Below are 15,660 nucleotides of genomic sequence, written 5' to 3'. Positions count from 1 at the left end.
GGCTTGCTTGAATAACTATTGGATGTCAAACTGTATAGCTTAGTTGTTCCTGAAGAACTAACATATGCTGGATTTCTATTCATGCGTAGTTTCTGTGTTTTATTTTCACTTGGTATCTATCATCCAACCTCACCACTCAATATTTTCATTTTGTGTTGGAAGATTCAGTTGAATTGAAACATTTATGGAACTGGTCAGTGGTAAAACCTACACTACTGTATAGTTGAGATTAAAGTACAGTTACCACAGGAGGTTCAGTGGTTGACTGTGTTTACCTAAGAATGGGAAACCTCCATTTTGCAAAGCCAACCAGGCCTATCCAGAAGACTTCAAGTGAAGCCCCTCCTGCTTCACCAAAGCCCTATTGAAATTGTGGTTGTTTGCCCATGCTTTGGTTTGTGTGTATCAGATTTAGATATACATATAATCCTGAACTGAATGACCATTTGTTTAATGACTGTTTGAAATTACAATTGTGCTGAAAAAGTTACTTACAACCAGTCCTCATACTTATGACCATCACAGCCTCCCCATAGTTATATGATCAAAATCAGAAGTTTGACAACTAACATGTATTTATGATAGTTTCAGTGTCTGGGGTCACCTGATCCCCATTTGTGATTTTTCTATCTCAATCTTAATCAGAATAGAGCTGGAAGGCATCTTGGAGATTTTCTAGTCCAACTCCCTGCTCAAGCAGGAGATCCTATATCAGAGGTAGGGAACCTTGGCTCTTTTATGACTTGTGGACTTCAATATCCAGAATTCCTGAACCAGCCATGCTGACTCAGGAATTCTGGGAGTTGAGGTCCACAAGTAATAAAAAAGCCAAGTTTCCTTATCCCTGTCCTAAACCATTTCAGATAGGTGGCTATTCAGTGTTTTCTTTAAAATCTCCAGTGAAGTACCTACAAATTATGAAGGCAAACTGTTCCATTGGTTAATTGTCCTCACTGTTAGAAAGTTTCTCCTTAATTCCAGGATGCTTCTCTCCTTGATTAGTTTCCATCCATTGTTTCTTGTCTTGCCTTCTGGTACTTTGGAAAATAAGTTAACTCCCTCCTCACTAGCTGGCTTCCAACAAGCCAAGTCAACAGGGTAAGCCAGAATCACTTAATAACAATGTGATTAATGACCGCAGCAAAAGAGGTCATAAAGTTGAGCACAACTCACTTAGCAACTGCCTTGCTTAGCAACAGAAGTTCCATTTCCAATTGTGGGCATCATTTGAGGACTACCTATATTTCTGTTCAGAAAGAGCACTCAAACAGATTATGGTTAAGATTGTAGAAACTAAATGGTAAACACCTCCTTGAATCAAGCTCAATTCCTGGTAATTTATTTATTTATTTATTTATGAGACTTATATACCGCTTTAAGTGCAAGCACTCTCTAAGCCAGTGGTTCTCAACCTTTCTAATGCCGCGACCCCATAATACAGTTCCCCATGTTGTGGTGACCCCCAACCACTTATACATCACCGGGTGCCAGGGGCGTGGTCAAAGAAAAGGGGGAAAAAATGGCGGACAGCCTTGTTTGGTGACCCCTGTGAAATGGTCGTTCGACCCCAAATGGGGTCCCGACCCACAGGTTGAGAACCACTGCTCTAAGCGGTGTACACCAGTAAGCAATGTATATATATATTTACATTGCCCCCAACAATCTGGGTCCTCCTTTTACCTACCCCGGAAGGATGGAAGGCTGAGTCAACCTTGAGCCGGTGAGATTTGAACCGCTGACCTGCTGAACACAGTCAGCTAAAGTGGCCTGCAGTACTGCACTCTAACTGCTGCGCCACCTCTAATTAGATAGCATATTCATGTAATTCTCTTAGAAACAGTAAGTGTTTTGCCACTACCTTCTTCGGGGATGTTTCCAACTTTTCCTTTTAACCTATAGCCGTGGGTTTTCTTACGATCTCCCAACCAAGTGCCCCAGCTTAATTTTTTTTCAAGATCAGCCAAGGTCAGTGGTGCTGCTATTTATTTTGATAAGACAACATAGAGACAGAAAAATAAAAATAAATACAGTACAGAGTTTTTGAAAAATATAAACAAGTGGTAAATGAATATATAATTAAAATCGGGCGTCAAGAAGAAATGTTGGGGTGGATGAAATCTGGCAAGTCAACCTTTCTGCCTCCCTCACACAAAGAGGACGTGGCATAGATGAAACCATGTTATCTTGCATCTACAAACAGCTAATATTAGACTTCAGCCTTAACTCACTTCTTGATAAATACAGACAGGTAGAAAGGTGAGCTTCACAGAAATATGCAAGAGCTGTTTCTCAGGTTGAAACGTTCTTTAAGTCCTGGGAAACAAAATAATATTCAGAAGTGGCTCTTGAAAATGCTTCCCTGATTCAGCAAAATATAAGAAGGAGGGAAGGTCTAGCACAATCAACTCACAAGTTTCTGGTTTTTATGTTTCTATTTTCTCTCTCTTTTTTCTCTTGTTGGCTAGCTTTTTAAGCAGATCTCAGTCTTAGCAGCTACATGTCTCCTAACATTTTTGCATTGTTATTTTTCTTAAAACAAAAATCCTTTGTTGCTGTTGATTACTCCAATGTTGGCTACCCTCCCCCCCCCCCAAAAAAACCCTATGTAGATTTGGAAACATCAATGAAAATAAGTTTTTAAAAGTTTATTTCTGCAGAGGGAGGGCTTCCAACCCCATCCAGATTCCAAGTGAGAGGGGTAGATCTCCTACAAGGACAGGTGATGGCAGGGAAATTATATGCTTTGGTAGAACGTTTTTCATTCTGGGGAATAGATACCTAGACGTCTGGTGAAAGACATCTTCTGAGGTAGAGATCTTAGGGACAGATTTAATAGGTTGATATGGATTCTGGAAACAGACACTTCTACAAAGGGTGCTTAGCTTAAGAGTCTTTAAAACATGGGCCAGGCTATTTGCGATACCGCCTACTACCTCATAGTTCCCCACATCCGGTTAGATCCCACAGGCTGGGCCTCCTTCAGGCCCCGTCGGCCAAGCAGTGCCATTTGGCGGGGCCGCGGAGGAGGGCCTTCTCTGTGATGGCGCCCACGCTTTGGAACCAGCTCCCCCCGGAGATTAGAATCGCTCCGACCCTGTTGGTCTTCCGTAAGCTACTTAAGACCTGGCTTTTCCGGCAGGCCTGGGGTTTATAAAACCTGACCCCTGGATGATTGTCTTTGTACTGTTGTTTTGTTATGTTTTATGTGTTTTTTATTGTTAGCCGCCCAGAGTCCTTCGGTAGTGGGGCGGCTTATAAATTTTAAAAATAAAATAAATGATCCCTGATTGCATGTAACTAAGAGCAAGACCTGAACACCTGAATTGTTTGAAGAAATACCGAGTGATGACAGTGACCTAAATAATTAGGAGAGAAGGATTTGCATTGTATATTCCATATTATCATATGTAATGTAGCAAGAGTCTTTATTGGGAGCTGTATTTCTCTTGTAGTTTTGGATGAAAGCCCATAGTTATTCTTCTCTAGACTTATATCAGCTAGTTCTACTAAAGCAGTAGTGGCGAACCTATGGCACGAGTGCCAGAGGCGGCACTCAGAGCCCTCTCTGTGGGCACCTGTGCCGCCGCCCCAGTTCTAGGTCTTCAGCTGGGTTTTATAAAACCTTTTTGCTTTAGGCCTCCACTGCCGTGTGTAAAAAAAAAAAAGAAGGTTCAATCAATCAGTCAATTTCAACTTCTCGCAGGAAAAAAAAATCTTGCAAAGTTGGAGTTGATTGATTGAATTTTTTAGTCCCACCCAGTCTGCCATTACCATTGCAGCCACGCCCAGCCAATGGGCCACGCCCAGCCAATGGGTCACACCCACCCAGCACCCGGCATAAGTGGGTTTTGGGTTGCAGTTTGGGCACTCGGTCCCTAAAAGGTTCGCCATCACTGTACTAAAGCTCTGTATTAATTAGATTCTGTCTTCTAATATCCATTTGTAGGAAGGAACAACCTACCTTTCCAAGACTTATGAATGTGCCTGCTCCTGCCTTGATGCTTTGACACCGAGGCTCCTTCTTGTGGTTGTGAAGCTATTTATTTGGGTGCCTAACTCTGTCTATCAGAATGTTGCTTGGATGCTAAGTGTCCCAGATAGTTCAGTAGGTAGGTAGATAGAAATACATATTGGAAACAGTCATGTAGTCCAGGCAAAAGGATTAGTTTTTATTATTTTTATTTCCAAGAGTATATAACCTCTGCCAGGCTAATTTTTTCCTCACATTCTAACAATGAAAAATACACAAGAGATAAATATTTTATGAGAAATTGGCATTTTAAACCATTGTTACTTCTAAGAATCACACAAAATAAATACCATATTTGAACTGATGTCAAGACTTTAAAGATTAATATCAACACTGCTAAATGGACCAGGGATGCACTGTGAACCAATACTCATGGTTAAAAAAAATTAGTAACACACCCTTAAATTTATATAACCCTGAAGTGAACTATATATAATTCTGACACAATATGATATAGAGTCCTAGATGTGGCTTCCAAAATCACTGATCGTGGATACCCTACCTAAAGTTTTTACTGTCTTCCTCTCTACAGCAAGTAGCATCCACTGATCAAAATTATTAAGTTGGCTATCTAGCAATTAGGAGATTTCATTATTTTTCCAGTAGCTATGATTGACAAGTAACAAAATAGCTAGATCTTAACAAGCCCTCAATAATATTTTGTGTGGCTGTTATGGTCAGGATGGTGAAATCCTGTGTGTGTGTGTGTGTGTTTAGCAAAAATAATAAAAATGCTTTGACATAAGTCTTTATAAAAGAATATTGGAGCGCAATACAAAAACACACACAGTCATCTGATAATTGCCAGCAATACAATTACCCATGGTTAACTGAATAGATAAAGAGTGACAATATGGCTAATATGACAGCAACATATGTACAATATGCTCTCTTGTTTTGTTCTAACTATTTTCAATGGGGAGAACATCTTGTATTTTCTGTTGCAAATAAATAAGCAGGGAACATATATAATGTATGAGCAATAAAGCAACAGAAAGGAATTAAATTGAAAAGCATAAATATTTTTTTTTACACAATAAAAAGCCTGGACAATAAATAGGTCCTTGATCCTAAAAAAACCATAACAAAATAGATGTCACACATATTCTCTGAGAAGTTGCAAGGCTATCACCTTTATGTTTCTGGTTCAGCTTTTATATTATGGCACCCATATCAGAGCCTCAGGAATTGATTTAAGGGTAAGGCAGAAATATATAGAAAGAGCTATTCCTTTCGATAACATAGACTTAAACCATAAGTGAATTTACTAATAGAAGTAGCATTTTGAAATGAGACTAGAAGTGATCTCTATGTTGGTATAGATGCCATTATTCGGGAGTGATATAATCATACTGGCTGGGTAAAATCAGTGTTCTTACTGCCTTATTTATATTAACTAAAGTTTCTGGAACATCTTTAGTAGCAGCCCCTTGAATAACACATTGCGATAATCCAGTCATAAGATTACTACAGCATGGGTTAGTTGGCTTTCCAACACACACTTCTTGTAAAGAACTTTGTGCCACAGAGGACTATTTGTGCCTTCAACAATCAAGGTCTATCTAGAAACGCATCATTCTGTACTGAATCATCTTGCAGTTCAAGTGTTCTATGGTTCCCTATCTTTCCTTTTTAAATGAGCTGGAGCGATAGATTTATTTATTTAACTGACAGATAATTGCATTGCCTTGATTACTTCATTGTAACAAGCCTAGAATCACTATGCATAGCTGTGGCTTGAATTCACATTCCTTTGCGCTGCTTAAGAGATTTACAGCATGCTATAGTATATAGAATATGATTATTTGCTTATTTGCTTAGAAAGGAAAATCATCTAAGAAATTTCGATTTCCCACTTATTTTCATGTTTGTTTTTTAAAATTAAGTAAAATTACGAGGGCAATTCGGAAATAAATCTCCATTTTGTTATCAATGACAGACACTCACAGATACAGAAATTTTATTATACACATTAGAAAACTACAACATTACATTACTTTTCTGTTTGAGAACTTCCACTTCATCCAGCCACTATTTTTTCAGTCTGTTATTTCTGTATTTCTGTTTGCATTTATTCTACAATTTGTGCTAATTTATTCTCTTTATATGACTGAAGTATTTTTTGTAAGTGAATAAAAAACCCTCACATTTTAAGAATGGATTCAACTTGTATTATCAAAACAACTATATACGAGGGCAATTTGGAAATAAACCTCTGTTTGGTTATCAATGACAGACATAATCACATTCAAATTGAGGCACTTGTCATAATGTCTTACAAGGTTTGAAATTCCTTAGTAGTAGTCGCTTGGCGCCAAATCTGGGCTATGGGTGTGTGTGATCAAAAACAACCCAACGGAACTGCTTCAAAAGTTCTTGGGTGCGTCTAGCAGTGTGCGAGCGAGCATTATCATGAACCAACACCACATCGGAAGTCAGCATGTCCCGATGCTTGTTATGGATGGCTTGTCTGAGTTTTAATAACATTTCACAGTAGACTTCTGAACTGATGGTCAGACCACACTACATGAACTTCACTAGCAGTACTCCTTTGGCATCTTCACATTTGGTGGGATTTTCTATGGCACCACTTCCGGTGTGGTGTTGGTTCATGATAATGCTTGCCTGCACACAGCTAGATGCACCCAAGAAATTTTGAAGTAGTTCCATTGGGATGTTTTTGATCACACACGACTATAGTGGCTGGATGAGGTAGAAGTTTTCAAACAGAAAGAGTTGAGAGGTTTATAGAACAAAATGATATCTATACTGATGCATAGAAGTATAGAAGCAAGGGGGAAAGCATAAAAGATGAAATGTGTGTCCTCAATTGTGAAGCACACTATCTCCCCTTTTGTAGTTGTGCTACAACATCACACATATGTATGTTAGGGATGGAGCTTGTGTCAGGACATTATAGTGGACATCTCATTACTCAAAAGTGTTGACTTTTGGGGAATGCCCCTAGGAAGGTATGGAGAAGAAGGATGAATGGCATTGGTATAAGCTAGATTTAAATATATATATATTTCTTCTTTTTACTTCATGCTCTAATCTTATTTATTTCTTATTCGAGAGCCAATTTGGTCTAGTGATTAATACACCAGGCTATAAACCAGGAGACTGTGATTTTTAGTCCTGCCTTATCTATGAAAGCTGGCAGGGTGATTTGGGCCAATCTCTCTTTCTCAGCCCACAATGTCAGGCTCAGGCAACTAGGTGGTCAGTCAATTCTTGTTGCAACCAACACTTGGTTGATCTGAAAAAAGTGGATCCTACGCTTGAGGGAAAAAACTAGGAAGAAAAAAAAAATGCTATTATTTCTTATCCCTTTTTGATACTTGCAGCATGTTGCTTGTACTATCAGTTATCTCTCAGAAGCTTTCCCTTAATTCAGAAAAAAACCCCTCTAAAACCAGAAACACTATTCCCCAAAATTCTATTATTTTGCCACCATATTTTGGTAAAGATAACTGCAAACTGGGTACTGAGGATGGCACAGGTTTATGACTGCCCATCTCTGCTTAACTCAGATCTAACCATAATAAATTGGAACCAAGTGTTAAGACTTTGATTGTGGTCCTAATTCAGTACAATATATTTTCATTGAGAAGGGTTACTCAAAGTCAGTGAGGTTTGCACTAAGATGAACACACTAAGTTTTTCTGTAGACACCACTTTAACTTAACAAGTGAGCTATTCTCCTTTCAGATTCTTTTGGGATGGAGCCAATTTTAGTTCCACATAAATGGCGCTAGTTCTGCACAACAAATTAAAAGCACTGCTTGAATAAGTGGACACCTCATGGTTGAATCAACTGGACCCCTTTGCTGGATTTTTCTTTTGTTGTTTTTAAAGTCAAGTGAATAATGAAGTGTCTCATGTTAGTAAGTATTAAGATAGCTTTGGACCCTATGATTTACTTGCTCAGGTTAACCAGAGATGTAGTGTTGCCTGATAAATAATTGGTTAACTTGGCAACTGCCTGGGAAGATCACTAGCATTAGAGCACCTACGTTTTCTTTAAGCAAAACACAAGCGAAGCAAATTCCTCAGCCAGAGTTTAGACAAGAATAAAGGAAAAGGAAACAGTTCAGACAGCTTTTTCCTTTGGTAAACTTGCTTTTCACTTCACAGGATGAAAGAAGCCTTTTCAAAAAATGAGATGTCAGCCATGAAAAAGAGATGGCATAAGTGAAGGTTTCAGTGAAAGAAGGTCTCTGTCTCAAACAACTGAATGAGAACCCTCAATTTAATATATATCTAAGTTAAGATTACCTAAAATATTAAAATGGCCAAATTAGAAGTCTGCTTTTAGTGTGTGTTTATGGTGCGTTTGTTTTTCTTCGTCTTGAAGACAGACGTATTCTGCCTTTCGTACAGATCTGAAGGTACACTTTTTCTAGTAACCCAATGTAATTTCAAACTTTTGGAATATTAGCATTGCTTGGGCTGTTTCCATCTTCTCTGAAAATAAGGCATGCACTGTTGAGAATATGATTCCCGCTCCTTGTTTGCTGACTCCATGTAGCGTGCGGGTAGAAAAGCCTTCATATGTTTAGCAAAATTATTTGGATATGTATATTATTTCTGCTTGCTGTCTCAGATCTTACAAGACAGTATGATCATAAAGTCAATTCCCATCTTTTTCTAAAAGGCCAGAGGTTCAGGATCTCTTCAGGAGAGGGGAATATACTATAATGTACAAGCTTCTATGTTTATGATTTGAAAAAATAAAACCAAAATAAAAGCAAAAGCAGGGATTTCCCTCCCTCCCACATATTAATATTTGAGAGACTTTCAATATGATATCTGCCGGTGGGCGATCCTTTTATAAAAAAAATTACAAAACTATTAAGTGTTTCTTAAACTTTTTTCTTTCAGGACCACTTTCCACTTTTAAACATTATAGAGGACCTCTAGAGAGTGTTTGTTTATATGAGTTATATTTATCAATATTTATTGTATTAAAATTAAATGTGATGCATTCACTGCCACTATTGCTTCTCACAATTGTTTGCTGGGATTTTAATATCATATACAATATAATATCGTATACATTATATTATTTTTTAACATAAGTTGGCAAATAATTTTAATTTTGTGGACCCCTGAGCGGATCTTGAGGGACCCTCCCAGGGATCCTCAGACTGCACTTTGTAAACACTGACCTAGACTTCTTGTTCCTGTGGCCTGGTTTGTTTGCCCTGATTAATATCTTATATAAGTATATTTTAAAATAAACTGCAGTATTACATCTGCTAAGCAAAAAAGAAGTTGTCCCAGTCTAGGGACATAGAGAACTATGATTTGTTTCAGCACCGTAAGCCTTTGATTTCCCCCCCCCCCCCTTGTTTTTGCTTAGGAAATGAAGTTCTCCCTCCAGGAAGTCCAGTTGGAAATGGATTAACAGCAGAAGCTGCAGAAGATCTTGGTCTGTCTAAGGGGATTGCTGTAGCTGCCTCTCTTATTGATGCACATGCTGGAGGATTAGGTATTCTATGATATGACTGTTGATTTTGTCATATAGGCGCTTGAGCTACAAAGGCTGTAATATAGGATCATTCTGCATTTTAAGTTAGATCAACTAAACAGATACAGTAATTTTGTGCGTAGACTGTTGTAGTCAATTCTACATGGAGCTGCCTCTGAAGAAAACTCAGAAGCTCCAACTGACATATGATGCCCTTTGCTAGCAGCATTATATCTGTGCAGTGGTCCATTATACTGCTTACAGATTGTTTTCAGTTTAGAGAGTTAACTACTGTCTTTATATGGTACCTGCTGAACTATCTCTTCTACTCAAATTTGGTTTGTCCTGTGTGGTCTCTGGCATGCTGAGGGTCACTATCCCATGGAAAATGAGGGAGATGGGCAATCAACCAGTGGTCTTTCTGAGTGGTCCTCTTAGCCTTTTGGAATATCTTAGCTCCTAAGATAAGGAATGCCATTAACCTCTTGGCCTACCATAAAATCTAGAAAACATGTCTATTCTATAGAGTATATGAATGCTGAAGATTCTAGGGCTACTTTAGCTTAGTGAGATCAGATAGACAGATTGCTAATTTTACTGGTTGTTATTATTTTTGATTGTAAACCACCTCAGGTCCGTTTGTGGAGTGGATAGCTTATAGATATCTCTCACGAATGAAAGCACATTTACGTGTCCCAGGATAGTGTTGCAAGATCCAATCTGGGTTGGTCACCAGGACCAGAGTTTTTGTCTTCCAAGCTTTTGGACTCGTGCTGGACCCCATCTTCAGGGAACTTTCCTCTAGCCCCCTATGGACCCCATGACTGACACAAATTGGATCCTGCAGGTTAGAGATACTGTAACTGTGTAAATAAACAAATAAACAACCTATTAAATAAGAGTGATGGCAGGGAAGACATTGGAAAAAAAATAAGAAAATGTTTGTTGATTTCATTACATCAATTTGTTTATGATATAATGAAAGACTGTAGGCAGCCTATGTCCAGTGTCTCCTAATAAAACAATATATTACACAGAAACAACGACCAGAAATAATACCTTGCATCTCTAATTATATGGCACCCTCTGCTCTGAGTAGTCTACAAAAAATTCTGCAGAAGAAGACATAAAATGTAAATGTAAATGATATACTAAGATATTGCGAAAAAAAGAGAATATCTTGAGTACATGATAGTTCTTCAGAAGAGTCCCATTGCTACAGTTGTCTGTTCCTGTGATATTGCTCAATAAGGGAGCACAAATTTTTATCTCCTGTTTGATTACAATACACTGAAAGTGAATACTTTCTGCAGTGCAAATGTTTTCCTTGTTAGAGCAAACATGTGTTACTGAAATAATGGGGTAAAAACAGATTGCACCATTGTGTCTTTTGCCTGATAAACTTTAATTTCAGTACATTCTTCAGCTTGCATCCAGTACAGCTACAACCTGATCTTTTTTTCCTCCTTCTGTTGTTTCACATGACTCCAGATCTGATCTGGCATATGAAGCAGATTCGGTCTACAGTTAAAATTCTGTTGTACTAGCAGATGTCTGTTTCCACATATTATAGATCTTCATATCTAAATTGCAGTTTCTTAGTCGTGATCACTTAATGCCTAATCATTTATTCCATATCATATTGTTCCAAGAAATGTCTTGATGGTCAAATGAAATATTTTTGTCTGCTTAGAAAAATTATAATTAATTAGGTCAAGTTAATTGGACAGAGAATAAATAGCAGGTAATTCAGCTGATGTATAATATATTGTATCTTAGATACATTCTTTGAAAAATAATTGATTCTACTTTTCAGGATGACCAGTATCAGGTTTAGCCCACATACCTCTCTGGAAAATAGTTTTGAAAACAGGGAGAGTTTTTCATTCTTATTTGTAGATAAATTTAAATGGATTCTAGACTTCTGAAGTATAAATACAATTTCTTCTTTCTTTAATCAATCTGATGTTGTCTCTGAGTGGATCAATTGTTCAATTTCCAGGCATAAATTAGAAAGAAATGCTTTAAAATTCCGTTTCTCTTTATAAATAATGCAAAATTGGAAGGAATATATGGGAGAATTATTTGAGGATCTATAACCCCCTCCCTGTCTCTTTATCCACTTTCCAGTATTTCTTCTTTATTTCCTGTCTATTTGTTTTGGAAATTACTTTGGAAATTAATTACAAAGCAAGAAAGAAGATGGGGAATTTTCTTTCTTCAGTTATTTATTTAATGTGCTAGAAACCTTGGACAATTTTGTTTTCTCATTGGGTTGGTGTATGCAAGTAAATTTTTGAAAAATGAAATATTCTTGTTAATCTTATCTTAGATGTTGGTGGATAAAGATTTTTTTTCCACTTTTATCTTGATTGAAAAGCAGTGGCTGTTGCTTTATAGATTCAGCAAGTTATTTCTATATTTAATTGCCTATTATTTTTACTACATGGATAGTACCCAATTGTGTACAGTATTGGTACAGAACTGATTTGAGGACCTGTTGTTCTAATTAGTTTTCTTTTTTAAAGAAAGACATATTGTTAACCAGTTCCTTGTGCAATTAGACACTCTTTTCAGCCTCAGTTGCTGCCTTTAGATAATCAGGAATTCTGCTGTACAGAATTAAGTTATATCTCAGTTGAATATGTGCTAGGGCTTCATTCCCTTATGATTAGGAATACACTGACTTCTCTTTAGGTTATTGTTAAGAATGCCTGTCAAAAGGTTTGCAACTAAAAATCAACGTCCTACTGTGCTTTATACAATGCAAGCTTATAAGAATTAAATTATGGGATTTTTTCCAAATAGAAATTTCACATCTGCAGAATGTGAATATCTTCTTAAATAGAAGATAAAGAATGTCTTATGTATACATTAATATAATTTGAAGCATCAATAAAAGAATCAATAGAAAGCTTCATTCCAAATACATATGGTCTCAGTAAAGAATAGATTTATTTTTATATAAACAAATGTGTATGAAGTTTATATAACTACAGACTAGTTGATAGAGAAGATATAGTAGGAGGAGTCAGGTAAATTACTTGATTTAAAATGCCATACATGAACAAGAGATGAAAATAATTGCCCACAGTAGCCCCAAAAGATACTTTCTGTAAAGACCCATTGAATATTTTAATATGCATTTCACTTAAAATCCAGCATGGTTCCATTTTCAAAATATTTTGATATTAAAAACAGGGAGATTTAATGTAGGTGTATGTGTTTATTTTAGAGGTGAAAGATGGCATGCTTATTGACATGCTTATTAAAAAAAGCATCTTATTGACATTTTCTTTTTAAAATTCAGCATTGAGATTCGATTAACCCTTAACTCCTGAAAAAATAATAATTATAAAAGATCAACACTAATTTCTAACACAGTTTCACAGTCTTTTGTATTCTGTCTTAAATTAAAGTAGGGCTGTATTTAGAGTTTCTGAGAATCTATACTGTTTCTTGAAGTTTTAAGACTCCAGATATAACTTAGTTGTAATAAACACAATAAAAACCAAACAGAGCTGAAGAAGCTTCTTGGATGAGAAGTGAAACGTCTTCAAAGAAAACAAGAAAGTCCAGTTGCCTTTTGAAAAAGCAAGTTTGGGACAACCATGACCTGAATGACTGAGAATCTCCATAGACAATAGAAACTAATGTAATGATTTAATTGCTGTTTATGTATTGTCCATCTCTTTCAGTAGGGCATAATGGAGAAACCTTAAGTATGTCTATTGAGAACAAACACTAATTTTATTTATTTAGAATTTATATAAGAAAATTTCATGGGATTGCAAGTTGATTTTTTAATAACCATAGTTTGATTATTCGGAAAGACTATAACTATATTTTGTTGATAGTACTGCTTTAAGAAGTGGATACTGCGTTCAGAAATGTTTTCTCTTGTTTCTACTAGCAGTTTTCATAATCAGTTCATATAAAAACTAAAGAAGTAAACGATCAAAGGAGCTGCATCAAAGCTTTAGTGAATGTTTAGATATTATTTACAATAAAATGAAGTACTCATGTCTTAAAACGAAATTCAGAATCAGTAAGAACAAATGAAGGATCTCTTCAGACTGGAATGAAGTCTCTAATTCAGCATTTTCCTTCACACAGTGATCAGCTAGGACAGTGATGGCGAACTTTTTAGAGACTGAGTGCCCAAACTGCAACCCAAAACCCACTTATGTATTGTTGAGTGCCGGGTAGTCGTGGCCCATTGGGTGGGCGTGGCTGCAGTGGTAATGGCAGACTGGGTGGGACTAAAAAATTCAATCAATCAATTCCAACTTTGCAAAATCTTTTTTTTTCCCTGTGAGAAGTTGAAATTGACTGATTGATTGAACCTTTTTTTTTTTTTTTGGGCACACGGCAGTGGAGGCCTAAAGCGAGAAGGTTTTATAAAATCCAGCTGAAGGCCTAGGACTGGGGCGATGGCGCGCGTGCCCACAGAGAGGGCTCTGAGTGCCGCCTCTGGCACCCGTGCCTTAGGTTCGCCACCACTGAGCTAGGAGAACCAACTCATAAATAAAGTGTGAAGATAAAAATTTTTGCCAGCTGTTTGGTTTGCACCTGGCACTTACTGCCTCTGATTCTAGAAATTCCATAAAAACATGATGGCTGATAGAGACAGATAAGAGCATCTTCCAAGAATTGTCTGTAATTTTTTTAAAAAAAATATTCTGGAAGCCATTGAAATAGAGAGCACAAAAGGAAGTTATAAATGCTTTTGATAACACAGAATATCCTTTTAAAGCTATCTGTTAGGTTTCATACAAGCACAGATGTAAATCTGAGCTCTCCAGATAGTTAATCCCATATTCAGGAATCAGCATACTTGGTAGAAAGCTGATAGACTTGACTCAGCAAGATTAGTCTGTTCATTGCAGACAAGAGTGAAGGTATATTCACATAGGAATCTGCCCACTGCAGAACACTGAAATTAAACTCAATGTGTAGATCTGTCCTCCAGGGTTTTAAGTGCCAGCCTTTTTCTTCTCTTGGCTGTTCTTTAGATGCCTTTGGAAGGCACTTGATGTACATTGAAATAACAGTTGTTTTTAGCACAGGAACAACTGGTTCCTACCATGCAGCCTTATTAATAGTATTATAAGCCAGCAGACTTCTCTACATCTTTACTATAGCATATCCTGTAATAGAGTTATATCTTACATAAACAGCTATTTTCCGTTGAATTCTCAGTACAGTAATTTTACCGGAAAAGTCCAAGTTCCGTGAAAGACGAAGAGCCCTTCTTCTACTTTTTGGATTTTTAAATTCAAAAGCACCCGATGATTTGGCTTGATAGTAGGATTGCTTACATAAATTAGAAGGGAGGAAAGTGGCAAAAAAGGATTCAGATATTGCCTCATCATTTTTCATTTTGAAATCCTGCAGGCCTACCAATACATGCACTTTCTACCACCATATTAGCAGCTGTGTAAACCTTTTATCTCCTACAGGCGTGGGTATGTCCAGCCATAAATCTTATTTAATTCTACTGTTCTTATCCTATTGCTTCATCCTATTGTTTAGCAGACTTTTGGCTATAATTTTGCAAGATCAAGATACAGGCTGGGTTTTTTTTTAATATTTGGCAGGTTTTTCAACAAATATCTCTTAAAAGTTTTGTTTTGCTTGACTGGCCAGTTTTCTTTCTTCTTAATTTTTGGACCAGGTATGATTGGAGCCAATGTGAAAGGACATAACATGCCCTGTGAAAATCAGCCAATTGCTTCCCGATTGGCTGTAATATGTGGGACATCATCATGCCACATGGCGGTAAGTTCACGGTAATAAATTAACAACTGCGTATAATATAGCTGATGAAAAATGAACCTTTAAACATCTTTTAATATCATTTATACTTTTGAATTGTGAGGATCTTGAAGCTATTGTTACCTTCATAGGTTTATATATCATCATGAATTTGCCATAAAGAAGCAGCTATAATAATAGTAGATAACCAGTACTGTGGAAAAAGCCCAAAATATAAAAGCGGTGTTAAAAATTATTCTACTCTGACTTTAACTGGGCATTATGAAATTATAGCTGGGGACTTGGACCCGGAGTAACCCTTGATGAGAATGACGCTACTCTATAATGGAATATTCAGTGTCTTTAGAAAAGCCCCACAGACTTTTATTTCTCCCACCTC

The 15,660-nt window shown here is 37.0% G+C and overlaps 1 protein-coding gene across 5 annotated transcripts in view; it reads left to right on the top strand.

The window, feature by feature from the left end:
• Nucleotides 1-15,660, top strand: part of FGGY (FGGY carbohydrate kinase domain containing) — a 148,322-nt gene that overhangs the window by 50,830 nt on the left and 81,832 nt on the right. For all 5 annotated transcript variants that reach the window (XR_005553779.1, XR_005553778.1, XM_039319916.1 and 2 more), the window contains exons 7-8: nt 9,396-9,524; nt 15,181-15,284. Coding sequence is in view for 3 of the 5 variants with exons in the window: in XM_039319916.1 (XP_039175850.1) it covers nt 9,396-9,524; nt 15,181-15,284 (233 nt within the window). In the remaining 2 variants the exon portion in view is untranslated. The remainder of the gene's footprint in view (nt 1-9,395; nt 9,525-15,180; nt 15,285-15,660) is intronic.

Source organism: Crotalus tigris, unplaced genomic scaffold (genome assembly GCF_016545835.1).
Source record: "Crotalus tigris isolate CLP2741 ecotype Arizona unplaced genomic scaffold, ASM1654583v1 scf7180000023617.9722795, whole genome shotgun sequence".
NCBI classification, from domain to species: Eukaryota; Metazoa; Chordata; class Lepidosauria; order Squamata; family Viperidae; genus Crotalus; species Crotalus tigris.
Note: the sequence above shows the minus strand (reverse complement) of the source record. Positions and strands in the feature narration are given on the sequence as shown.